This window comes from Muntiacus reevesi, chromosome 5, assembly GCF_963930625.1.
Source record: "Muntiacus reevesi chromosome 5, mMunRee1.1, whole genome shotgun sequence".
NCBI lineage: Eukaryota > Metazoa > Chordata > Mammalia > Artiodactyla > Cervidae > Muntiacus > Muntiacus reevesi.
This window is the reverse complement of record NC_089253.1, coordinates 102274140-102287624: the sequence shown is the minus strand read 5'-3', so window position 1 is coordinate 102287624 and position 13485 is coordinate 102274140. Positions and strand designations below refer to the sequence as shown.

At 48.9% G+C, this 13485-nt stretch overlaps 1 protein-coding gene across 1 annotated transcript in view; it reads left to right on the top strand.

Moving 5' to 3' along the window:
- Nucleotides 1-13485, top strand: part of TNR (tenascin R) — an 89110-nt gene that overhangs the window by 22614 nt on the left and 53011 nt on the right. Inside the window, exon 7 of the mRNA XM_065936101.1 lies at nucleotides 5811-5996. Coding sequence (XP_065792173.1) covers nucleotides 5811-5996 — 186 coding nt within the window. The remainder of the gene's footprint in view (nucleotides 1-5810; nucleotides 5997-13485) is intronic.

Genomic DNA, 13485 nt, shown 5'->3' with positions numbered 1-13485 from the left:
AAAGAGACTTGGGAAAGGGCAGACCTCACGACTTGCTCCCTGGCTCTCCTGGAGCCCATCCAGTCCGCCAACTAGTGGACAAGTAGGTCAGGCACATGCAGACGCAGGCTTGCCAGTGTTCTTCGCAGGTCAGCAGGGGCTGAGATCCAAGAGTGAGTCTCTATCTAATCCAGACTCTGTGTCTCGGCCTATCTGCCCTCGGGAGGTCGCAGGTCAAGGAATGTCCCTGCCAGCTCCCAAGGTGGCACAGCAATCGAAGGGAACTGCAGGCACCTGTAAGATCTAAGAACCAGCATCTTCCGACAGAATGAAATAGGAGAATCACTAATTCAAGCATCCCACGTTAAGTGGTGGCCTAAGAGCCTGTTACAGGATGGGGCAAGTCAGCCAAAGAGCTTCAGGGGAGGCTCAGTAAACAGCACCATTACCCTCCACCTGTGTTTAAAATCAGCTGATAAATACAGCAAAGAGTAAGACAGATGGAGGCCAATATACCCCCTAGATTGGAACAGGTAGCTTAGTGTTAGAGTCGAATGGGCTTGCCAGCTGATGGCCTCTGTGAGTCTGGGCAAGACCCCCATGTGTTAGAAGTTGGGGGCTGCTGAGGGTAGGGCACAGAGGAACAAGCAGAGGCTGGTCCCCATGGGCAGAGGGCTCCCTAGAGAGGGGAACCAGAGGGGTCGTGCCCAGTCTCACTACAAAACTCACCATTGAGGGGAGTCCATCTTCCCCGGAGAGGAAAAAGGCTGGGAATCTCATAACAGCTTTCCCTCTACCCCAAAGGAAACACTGGGTTAGGGAGAAGATTTCCCTATTGAAGAGACCAAGTGTGAACGCTGAGGAAACGGAGAAGACAGTTGATTCTGAAAGAGACCCTCTCAGGCTTTCTCTCCTGCCTCTCTGCTGGATTCCACCCCAGCCAGGGGTCCCCGGTCCGATTTTTACTGAACACATGTTGGGCTCCTCAGTGACTGTATTTTTAAAATAAAGGAACTACATTCTGCCCGTTTCTCTTGCCTTCTTTTCCCTCACTCAGCCAAAGCTGCTCAGAGCCTCACACAAGGTCCCTTCCCGGTGAATTCAAGGTCAATCCTGCCCACCCCCAACCTTTGCACCCACAGCAAGGCCTGCTCAGGTGGTGGGACCTCCGGAGAGCCACAAGTCCTGCATTCTTTTTCAATTTCAAGATAGTTTTTGTGTGAAAAGTGGTTTCTTTGTGGCTGTGCTCAGATAAGGAGTTTGAAGAGCCTGAAAAGGAGACAAGAGCTTTCAGGCGGAAGCACGAAAAGGGAATTCTTGATGTTTAGGTTGACGAAATGGAAACAGGACTGGCTGGTGGCCCAGGAAAATTTCAATCAAGACAATTACGTTCTGCCTCCTAGAAGCCCCCACCCCCAACCAAGAGTTCCCGTTCTTGGCGTGATTCTCTGTTTCTGGTTGCTTGGCGGATGGGCAGCTGTTAGGTGCCTGCTTTCTGCACGCAGCAGCAGCCTGTACCTGCAACCTGCCCTGCTCTGCTCGAGGGGGTGGAGGGTGAGGGGGCCATGGGGGCGGGGAGCTGTGGACAGATTTGCTCACCAGCTCTCAAGGCCAGGAGTTGGCAGGTGCTGTGTCGAATGATGAGAAGGTGCCTGGACCCTCACAGCAGGGTCCTCAGTCATTTTAGAACTCCGCTTAAATTCAAATTAGCCAAAGTGCTTTTCCAGGTGATGGCTTCGACACTAGGAGCGCACTAATTGCACAGGCAATTAAAACAGAGATTTGCTTTCCGAGTGGTGAGCAGGGTATCTGGCTGGGTCTTAGAGCCGCTCGGAAAAAGGAAGGCATTGATGGAAGCTCAGCAAAGCCAGTAGTTACAGAGAAGGGGTCCAGGGAGACCTGGAGGGCCAGTCTCACGAACTTCCCCACTCTCCGTACATAGCTCTGGTTGCAGTTGCCCTCATAGGAGAAGTCCTAGGACTCTCTTGGTGAATTTTTTTTTTTTTATGTGAACCATTTTAAAGTTTTTATCGAATTCCCAAATGGCTCAGCAGATAAAGGATCTGCCTGCAACACAAGAGACACAGATTTGATCCCTGGGTCTGGAAGGTCCCCCTGGAGAAGGAAATGACAACCCACTCCAGTACTCTTGCCAGGAAACCCAATGGACAGAGGAGGCTGGTGGGCTACAGTCCAAAGGGTCCAAGAGTCAGACATGACTAAGTAAAAAGGCATGTTAAAATATTGCTTCTGTTTTATGTTTTGGTGTTTTGGCCACAAGACATGTACTTAGCTTCCAGATCAGGGATTGAACCCCACACCCCCTGTATTGGAAGGGGAAATCTTAACCGCTGGACCACCAAGGAAGCTCCTCTTATGGTGGATTCTTCCTCACAGCCCTCAGATTCTCTCTCACAGCCCTCAGAAGGGAGCCAACACCTTGATCTCAGACTTCCAGTTTGCGAGACAATATGTCTCTGTTGTGTAAGCCCAACCAGTCTGTGGCCCTTGGTTGCAGCAGTCCTGGAAACTCATTCAAAGGCCCCACAACAGTTGGAGCTCCCACCTGCTGGGCAGGGAGTATGCTTTGGGATTCCCCAGGAAATGCCTCCGCAAGTTCAACCCTGATGGCGCTTGTCAGTCAGCCAGGACCAGCCGCCCCCAGTCACAGCTGCAGTTCTTCCTGCACCCCCTCGCCCCGAGCATCCTCACAGTCCCCAGCCAGAATATTTAACAAGACTTTCTCGATGGTTTTGAAGGAGCAGACAAGGCAGAGAGTGGACAGTATTTGTTTCACCTGTGTTTAAAGGACACCTAGAGGTGCCAAACACTGGCCTCGGCAGTAAGGCTGCAGAATAAACAAGACAGGCAAGATCCCAGTTCACGTGAGTTATATTCCAGTGAGGGGAACTGGACAAGGGAAAAAAAAAAAGGAACATAAGAATATATGGGATCGTCTCAATTATGAGGACCATGCTAAAAAATGAAATTAATGATACAGAGGGAGTAGTCAGAAGACAATAGCAACCCACTCCAGTACTCTTGCCTGGAAAATTCCATGGACGGAGGAGCCTGGTAGGCTGCAGTCCATGTGGTCTTGAAGAGTCAGACACAACTGAGCGACTTCACTTTCACGCATTGGAGAAGGAAATGGCAACCCACTCCAGTGTTCTTGCCTGGAGAACCCCAGGGACGGGGGAGCCTGGTGGGCTGCCGTCTATGGGGTGGCACAGAGTCAGACACGACTGAAGCGACTTAGCAGCAGCAGCAGCAACAGTCAGAAAGGTCTCTCTGAGGGGCTGAGGTTTGAATCAAGACCTAAGTGACCTCATGGGGGGCTTCCCAGGTGGCTCGGTGATAAGGAATCTGCCTGACAATGCAGGAGCTGCAAAAGACTCGGGTTTGATCCCCTGGAGAAGGAAATGGCAACCCACTCCAGTATTCTTGCCTGGGAAACCCCATAGAGGAGCCTGGTGGGCCACAGTCCATGGAGTCACCAAAGAGTCAGATGAAACTTGATGACTAAACACCAACAGCAAAGTGACCTCAGCCATGTGAGGGTCTGGGAAGAGCATTCTCAACAAAGGAAGCAGTCAGCGCAGAGCCCAGAGTCAAGAATAAGCTGGAATGAGTCAGGAGGAGGAAAAAGGCAGTCCAGCCGGAGCACAGTGAATAAGGGAAGAATGCTCCAAGGTACCACCTGAGAAGCAGCCTGGGCCAGACCACACCGAGCCCGTGGGCCACCATGCAGTTCAATTCAGTCATTCAGTCGTGTCCAATTCTTTGCGACCCCGGGGACTGCCGCATGCCAGGCTTCCCTGTCAATCACCAACTGATGGTGGGCCACCATTAGGAGCTTGTAATAGGAAGCAATGGAAAATTTTCAGCCAAAGTACTTGATCTAATTTATGTTTCAAGATGAGAGTCCACAACCCAGCCCCTCCCCAGGACCTCTCCTGGGCATCTGATTTTGCCTTGCACCTGGTTTGCTGGTGTGTTTCAGAGACCAGCCCAGCTCCCACTTGCCAGGGGGCCCTTCAGCTGGCCCTCCTGGAGGTCAGGCTCCACAACCTAGGGGGAGCAAACCGTTTCACTCCACCCTAGTCCTAAGACACCCCCTTCTCCAGTCCTCATTCCCAGTATTGATCTCTTTGGGGATCACTGACATTGGAAATGTCCAGTCCCTTCAGAAGAAACACTGCTGCCTATCCACAGGGCATAGACCCTAAGACCCAAAAATGCAGAAAAGAAAACCATAGTTTACCATTTTCAAAAAACTATAGTCTACCATTTCCAAAGCTTTTAGTTGTGAAGAGCAGTAGGTAAATAAGAGACTCAACCTGGACCCTAAGTGAATTTTTTTTTGCTCCAGTTCCTTTCAGCCCACACCCCCAAGCCCCCACCCAGTCCTCTGCCAGGCTCTCTTCCCCCACACCCCCCGCCCCCTCGCCAGAAAGATTGACGGGTGTGAGATTTAGGGACCTGCAGCCCAGAGCATTCCTCCCACATGCCCCTCTACTCAAGCTCCTCTCTCCATACAATTGCTGGAGAAATTACACACACAGCACGTGCAGAATGCATGGTTTCCCGCATGCTAAACCCACACTGAGTAAGGAAACATTTCTCAGAAAAATAAGCTGCAGAGGCATAAATCTGCTAAGAGATTCACCCAATTTACATCCCTAAACAGAACACTTCTCACTCGGCAGCAGCTGCGCTCAGACTGATTCACAACGTCCCATCTTCCGAAAGAACAATCGGTGGAGACTTGCCTGGCATTTACAAAGAAAAACAGTCCGCTTGAGGTTTTCCCAGAACAAATGACTGGTCCACTCCAAAGTTAAATTCAGGTCTCAAAGTCAAGACCTAGTTAGAACTTTTTAAGTGGCAGTTTGTCAAGACAACACCTTCTTACCCTGTAAATTGTTTTATGTTGTTTCTGCCCAAATAAGCCTGCCAGAATGACCAGTCCTGGGAGAGAGCCAGCCCCCCAGAGTTGAGGGAGAGACCCCAATGCCAGAGGTCTTTTCATTACTGTGGAGTTCTTGGAACTCCAGGGAGCAGGCATGGGGGTGCCAGGTTGTTAGAGCTCAGGAAGAATTGTGGAAGCACCAGTAAGTCAGCCCAGGGCTTGGACACCTAACTTTATACCAGTCCCCAAACTGTGCACTTCCACATGCATTGTCTCATCTTTACAACTAGCAAAGCAGTATTGTTGGCCCATCTTACAGATGTGACCATCAAGGCCCAGCCTTTGATCCCATTACATTAAGAATTAGAAGTGAGATCAAACTGAGACCTGACTCCAAAGGGTGACTGATTTCCACTATATCACATACCCTCTCTCTGTGCAAACCTTTCAGCATGTCTATGCAAGTAAATCCAAGGGAAGACATCTTATACTTCAGTCTTGCAACCAATCCTGTTTTGTTGCTTGGTGATCAAATTTGAAATTACACTCTTTCATCTCAATCACTTGAGTGCCATCTCTGATTTCATCCTTCCAGGAATTCCCTTAGTCTCAGGTTTATGATACTAACTAGTTCATTTTTCAATTTCTAGAACACCAGTAGAGCAAACTCCTGAATGAGAATGGGGGACGTGTAAAGTGTATTTATGTCTAACTACCAAATAAAACTCTCCAGCCTGCCCATGGAATCTATCATGGCCAATCTGGCAGACCAAAAGCTAAGGGGCAACGCCTGGGGTTCACTCAAACAAAAGGCAGAGGGTGAGATGTGGGCTCTCACCCCAGAGCCTGTTCAAGTTCAAGATGCACGGCAAATGCCCATTATCCTGTGTGATGTTGGTGATGTCTTTTTTTTTTTAAGAGATTGATGCTCCCAAGAACCTGCGGGTTGGTACCCGCACAGCCACCAGCCTTGACCTCGAGTGGGACAACAGTGAGGCAGAGGTTCAGGAGTACAGGGTTGAGTACAGCACCTTGGCGGGTGAGCAGTACCATGAGCTGCTGGTCCCCAAAAGCATCGGACCAACCAGCAGAGCCACGCTCAGTGGTGAGTAAACCCTGGCTCCTGGGGGCACAGCAGCTCCTGAGCTCCTCCCAGCCCTCTCCCCAGCCCTGCAAGCCCACATCCAACCATTGCCAAATCCCTCTGATATAATCCACCAAGTACCTAGGGCATGTATCTACTGTTCTCCATTGCACTGCCATCCACTGGTCTAAGCTACTGTCATATCTTGTCTCCACCACTGCAATAACCCACCATTCTCTCCTGGCCCCTCCATTGTCCTCTTCACTCCATCAGTGATCTTTTCAAAGTACATTTCTAACTATGCCATCCTATTGTGCATCCATTTCAAGGACTTCAATTGCTTTTGTGATAAACTCCAAACCCTCCCCTGGCCTTGGTTTCCCTACCATCTTCTCCAGCCTCCTCCATCTCCCATATCTCCTGGTGCTCCCGGTGTTCCAGCCCCACAGGCCTACGTTTTTTAGTTGCTCAAACACCCTCCTGCCCCAGGGCTTGGCACATGCCATTCCCTCTGCTTATCAGGCTCCCTCCCCCCACAACTCTCTTCACCTCATGATGGCAGCTTCCCTTCCTGCTCTCAGGTCACGTGTCACTTCTCTGGAACCCTGGCTGGTTCCCAGGTAAGGTCAGGTCATCCTGCTTGCTGGTGACCCCTCACCTCACAGCACTTCTCAAGTTATCCTTGTGCGCTTGTGGGTATGATTATTGAGTTGTTAATCTCCACCTTAGACTGAAGCTCTGTGAAAGGGGGATCATGGCTGGTTTTGATCACCATGATTCCCCAGCATCTAGCACAACATCTAGCACTTCCTAGGTCCTGGATAAGTGGTGAATAAATGGATAAATGCATGCATGAATGAATGAGAGCAACAGCACACAGGCTACAAGAAGCCAGTGATAAGTTGATAAATTAAGAGCCTGGTCATGCCTTCTGCACCCTGTAAAGAGTGTGAGTGAGGAGTTGTTGAAAGGTCTCAAATAGGTGAGGCAATGCAGATTCATCCAGCTACAGTGGAGAACAGACAGGAGGAGGGCAAGGTCAGAGGCAGACAGTGGTCAGGAGGCTGTTTAGAGCCAAAGGGAGAGATAATGGTGGTGTGAACTAACACGATGCCCCAGGTCACCATGATGCTTGGCTGGGGAGCATTCCGTGTCCCCATGGGGATGTGGAGCCCAACTAGTGCTCTTTCTGGGCCTTAGACACACCCATCCAGGAAAACCTACCTGCTAGGCTTTGCTGAAAGGTAGATGGCTGGAAATGGGGGCACAGTTTTTAGATGGAGAGTGTGCAAAACAGCTATGGACCAGAGGCTGGTAGTGTGCTCACAGAGACTGTTTATCCTGTGTCTTGGCTTCTCACAAAAGCATTTGTCATCTCGGTAGACAAGGGATCCACAGCAAAGAGTGCGGCGAGTAAACAAGGGCAGGATAATCAAAGCTGTTTTCCTCCTGAACTGAAATCCCAGACCGCCTTGCCAAATGAGGCTAGTTAAAGTAAATATAATAAATGCTTTTTCCAGACAGACTCACTCCTGAAAACACAGCAAGGAGATGGAAAGATATGCTGACCAAGCAGGTTAATGGGGGTGAATTAAACATAGCAGGAACAGACCAGCTGGCATAGGGCCTTTCCAGAGAGCTGGAGACATTCACAAAAATTAAGCTAAACAAAAAAACCTGCAATGATGCAAGAGGGAACTGGTTCTAGGCACAGTGTATCCCTGCCCAGAGCCGCAGGCTGCTTTGGCAATTAGCAGTTTTACAAAGATGATGGCTTGATGTTCGGATGGAGGATACACTATAAAATCATGGGATATAGAGAAGAACTCACTCATATCCTAGTTATTATTTCCCATTACCGGAAACAAAGAAGATTCTACATTCATTGGTCATCTGTTATTCCAGGCATCTTCACATAGTTTTAGCTTATTTCATCTTCACAACAACAAGACTCATGAGGGACATGAAAACGAAAATATTGCCTGCCATATCAGTCAACTAAGGTGCCACAGCCATCAGCCATCACATTACAGCCACCCCAGTCATCGTCCCCATTTTACAGATAAGGAAACTGAGGCAGGGAGTTTGGAAGCTTGCCCGTGTTCCCAAAACTAGCAAGGGAGCCATGAAAGGCAGTTGTGAAGCCCAGTCAAAAGCTCCCATCCATTTTCATGGCTGCTCTTACTAAAGAAGCAAGAGAGAAGGAAGGGTCAAAATTTAAATGTTGCAGATTTCCAAGGAATGGGAAGATTATTATCAAGGAGTGAGCGTAGAGATGTTGGCTTTTTATTTGAGTTGGGCTTATGAAATAAAACTATAAATATATATTACATACAATTATCCCAGGGAGCTCACTGCTGGGAAGATTTATAAAGGCAAATAGCCTTATGTGATTTAAAAAGGGATTATAGGCATGTAAGGAAATCAAGTATGTCTGTACTTGCTGAGATGCCGATTACAAGGATCACTGGTGCTCTTACTGTGGTGTCTGGGGAAAGAGAAGGAAGGACCCTACTGGAGGCAAGGCCAAAAGAGGGAGAAGTTTGATCCCAGCTCTTAATAGTTGTGTTTTCTCCCTCACTGTCCTACCTGGATGCTAAAAAGAAGAGTTTTTCAGCTCCCAAGACTTGTTTTGGGATTTTTTGTTGTTGTTCAGTTTGTTTGTTTTTGGTTCCCAGCAAGTTATTTGCTTGTATATATAAAACAGGACTCTGAACTCAGTGAGAAGGACAATTCCAGGCTGATCTGAAGCAATTCCTCCCTGGCCAGAAAGTGCAGGAAGGACTAGAAATTTCAGCTCTTCCCATCCCCACCCTCCCTATCCCTTAGCCAAAAACAACTGCAACCCTAACAGAAGGTACCACCTCTCCTGCCCCATTTTATTTGACTGCTCAGTTCCTTGGGACATGTTAAGAGCTGAGACTGTAAACTCTCTGTGTGTGTTAGTCACACAGTCATATCCAACTCTTTGCAACCCCATGGATTGTAGCCCACCAGGCTCCTCTGTCCATGGGATTCTCCAGCCAAGAATACTGGAGTAGGTAGCCATTCCCTTCTTTAGGAGATCTTCCCAACCCAGGGATCGAACCCAGGTCTCCTACATTACAGGTAGATTCTTTACCATCTAAGCCACCAGGGAAGTCCTAAGACTCTATATCTAGGCTCAACTACATCCTATGTGGTTTGAAGCCATTGACATGACCTTTCTAAGCCTCTGTTTCATCATATGTAAAAGAGGAATGTTGCCACCTGCCTCATAGCATTTGATAGGGCTTTAATGAGATCATGAACTTAATGAGTTTAAGGCCGTTCTTCTAATATAGCAAAGTACTCAATACTCAGATGATGACAATGATGATGATGAATAAGGAGGCAGAGGAGGAGGTCTAGAGCTAAGAGATGGTTCGGAATGACACCCTGTATAAGTAAGGCACAGAGCAGATTCCCAGCTTCTCAAAGTGGGGTGTGTGGGGGGACCTGAGGCTATGGCATCACCTTGGGAGGTGTCAGAGTCCTCTCCACCTAGATCTGTAGAATCAGAGTCTGCATTTTAAAAGCTCCTTGGGGATCTGTGTGCACATTAATGGGCAAGAAGCACCAGTTTGAGCGTGGCTTCTTCTTTTTAAGATTACCAAGCTTTCGTCACTGCCTTTTTATTTTTTATTAATTTTTATTGGAGTATAATTGCTTTACAATGTTGTGTTAGTTTCTACTGTATAGCAAAGTGAACCAGCTTTATGGAAAGGAATGGATAAAGAATATGTGGTGCATGTGGCAATGGAATATTACTCAGCCATAAAAAGGAATACCTTGAGTGTGGTTTTTTAAATCGCCCACTCAGGCTTGAGACCAACTTCATTGATGTGTGTCTGGCAAATTGCTTCAGTTTCTGTGTTTCTGCTTCCTGGCCCAAAGGACATCAGGTCTACCTCACAGGTTGTTTTGAGGATTCAATGAAATCGTATTTATTTATGTATCTGAGCATTGGTACATAACAAACTTTCAGCAGCTATTTAACCTTTTATCATTTTTAATCCCTACAAAGTTCAGCCTGGGTCCCTTGCAACCTGGCCTCTCCCAAGCACAAGTTCACACGCCCTTTATTCTCAGAGTTAGGTGACTCCAAGTCCCTCAAGTTCTATGGCATCTGTACTGGATATTCTTTGCAGAATCCTTTGGCTCTGCACCCACGGCCTACCCCTTTACTGTGGAACCTAGGCCTTCCTGACTCCAGGGATCAGAGTCACACAGAGAGCTCACAGCACCTCCCCACCCCACCTCCCCCATCATATACCTCCCCCTTTGCAATGCAGAGGCCAGGCAGGGGCACAGAATACCAAACCTTTCTTCTGCATTGTTCTTTCTAGGCAATACCCAGCAACTTCCCTCTGGAGTATGAATTTGTTTCTCAACAGCAGACTCCATGTCTACCATGATTTTTCTCTCTGCTATGGTAGCTTCTGTGTCTTTAATGATGTCTTTTTCTGTAGGCTCAGCCTCTCAGCCTGGGGGGCTTCCCAGTGATTAAAAAAACTCGCCTGCCAATGCAGGAGATGTAAGAAATAGGGGTTCGATCCCTGGATTGGGAAGATCCCCTGGAGGAGGGCATGGCAACCCACTCTAGTATTCTTGCCTAGAGAATCCCATGGACAGAGAAGCCTGGCAGGCTACAGTCCATGGGGTCGAACACAACTGAAGCTATGTCTGCTTGGCCTGTGTTCCATACCTTGAGTCCCAAAGGGGTCCCTGAGAGTTATATACCTTTACAGGCTCACCACTCCCTGACTTCCCTCTAGGTTATTGGCATCATGTAGCGGGGACTGGCACCACCACTGTTTTCTGAATAGCGGTGACAAACCATAAACTATACAGAAAACTCCTAGAGGAAGGGGAGTGGGAGGAAGTGAGGAAGTGGGGGTAGGGGAAGGAAGGAGATCCTCATTCTTTGACTGGACTTTGGTTAAAAAACAACAATAAAACCCTGCCTGAGATTGATGCAGATTATAAACACTGCTCTGGCCTGTGTCTGAGGGGACTCTACCACCCTGCCCTCTGAAGAGCCTGTGGCTGCAGTGTTCTGTGAACAGGGGCAGGGGGTGTCTTCAGCCATGAAGTGTCTTGCCTGGTCCCCCCTCAGGAAGAGAAGCCCACACTTGAGGACCCTTGTGGTCAGGAGAAGGGCAAAAGGAGCTGGCCTGGAGGGCCACGTGAGCCCTGGGCTGTAACCCAGCTCCAGGGCCCTGGCTATCACCTCGTCTCCATGGGGCAGCCCCTGAACACCTCTTGATGACACCTCCTCACCAGCTGCCTCTGCTGGTGGCGACCACCTGGATCTCCAGTCCACAAGCTGCTAATCAGAAAAATCATTCACAGGGTTAGGAAACCCAGGGGCTCGGAGAGTCCTACAGACCTCATGGTGTAACACGGGACCACAAGAAAACAAAGACCTGCAGCCAGCCACACACGACACACACACACACACACACACACACACACACACACACACACACACACACACACACACACACACACACACGTGCAAGGCCGATGTCTACAAGCATGCCCCAGTCAGGCCCTGCGAGTTGCCGCCCTCTCGACCAAAGCCCGCTTTGTTTCCTTGGGGCCCCAGTGGAGGTCTCGTGGTGAGAAGATGGGCTCCTAGAGGTGCTTGTCCACAGGAGGACTTTCCACGGAGAAACCCGAGACCCCCTTAAAGGAGTCCAGCTGGCAAATCAGTGCCGATGGAGGCACTTGATGTTCTCTTCATCCTGTCTGCACTCCCTGACATGCCAGGGCACAAGCCCCAGACCCAGCGCCAGACCTTCAACACCCTGCAGGCTCTTCTGAGGAGGAGGAGCCGGGCAATGGGCCTGGGGCCGGGGCCAGATGGTGCTCAACCTGCTTTGGGCGAAGTCACAGTGACCCCAAGTGGTCACTTTGGTAAGGCACCCTCTGAGCATGGCCCACCTCCCAGGGGCTGCAGGGACCCAAACAGAAGAGAGGACAGAAAGAGCAGAGGCTTCCACACCGTCTTCCTCACTGCTGGCACCTACAGGCCTCTGCTCCCTTATTTGCACTAAAGGGCTGAAACAAGGGGACCAGGAGTCAAGCCAGGTGGGAATTTTTCTGTTTCTGCTCTGAGTTCTTCATCAAGGAATGCTTGTTTACAGTAAAGACCCAGAGGTGGGATGTTCCTGTAGGACAGGAGGTGATGACCCATGTTCCTCATTAATCCCACTGGCAACGAAAAAGCTGTATATGAGAACAGTCCTTGGTGATGATTTTCTGTTTGTAGGACCAGTCCCTTCCTTAAAGTCAGCATGGAGTCTTCTCTTGATGCTTGAACATCATCCACACCCCCAAATCAGGGAGGTGTCCTCCAAAGCCTTTCTCATTCAGGGAACCCTGGAGAAGCATCTACCATTCCCCCCAACAGGATCAGAATGGGAAAACCTGAGAGGTTGGACCCAGAACATCAGAAAGTAGATTGTTGCCTACCTGGTATGATTTCAGGAGTTCCCAGAAGATCCTCTGTCTCCAAATATCTCCCCATCCGTGAAACCATCTATCAAATTCCCTGCTGGAGATTTCCCTGTGAGAAGCCCTATATTGGGTCCCTGGTTTTCATGAAATCTTTTACCAGATACACGTTTGCCTATTTTATTCCCTCAGCCTGCAATGCCCTTTCCCCAACCAAATATCCCCTGATGGTTCAAACTCAGCTCAGATATTCTCTCATAGAAGTCTTCCCAACATCACCGTTGTCCCTGCCATGCTGCTTCTATGCATTATACATTTTTTTCACTATACTACATACTGAATTAAAATATTAAAAAAATCAAGTTACTTGACCCAAAGACATAAGAGTGTAGTGAGGAGACCAAAAAAAAAAAAAAACCTACCAACAACAACATAATAGCATGGTTATTAGGAAAACTAAGAAAGTAACTGCAAACCCTGGGAACAGGGTCCTGGGTTTGCCCCTCCCTTTAAAGGCAGACGTCTTTCTTTTCCTTTAAAGTTTTTGATTTTTAACATTTGTTTATTTTTGACTGTACTGGGTCTTTGTCGCTGTGTGCGGGCTTTCTCTAGTTGCAGTGAGGGGAGCTAATCTCTAGTTGCAGAGCGCAGGCTTCCCACTGTGGTGTCTTCTCTTGTTGCGGAGCACTGGCTGTAGGTGCGTGGACTTCAGTAGTTGTGGTGCACGGACTTAGCTGACCTGGGGCATGTTGGGTCTTCTTGCGTCAGGGATCAAACCCATGTCCCCTGTATTGGCAGGCGGATTCTTAACCACTGTATCACCAGGGAAGTCCAAAGCCAGACATCTTTTAAATGCACTCAGTTCAGTTCAGTCCCTCAGTCATGGCCGACTCTGCGACCTCATGGACTGCAGCATACCAGGCCTCCCTGTCCATCACCAACTCCCAGAGCTCACTCAGACTCATGTCTGTCCAGACAGTCAGTGATGCCATCCAACCATCTCATCCTCTGTCGTCCCCTTCTCCTCCTG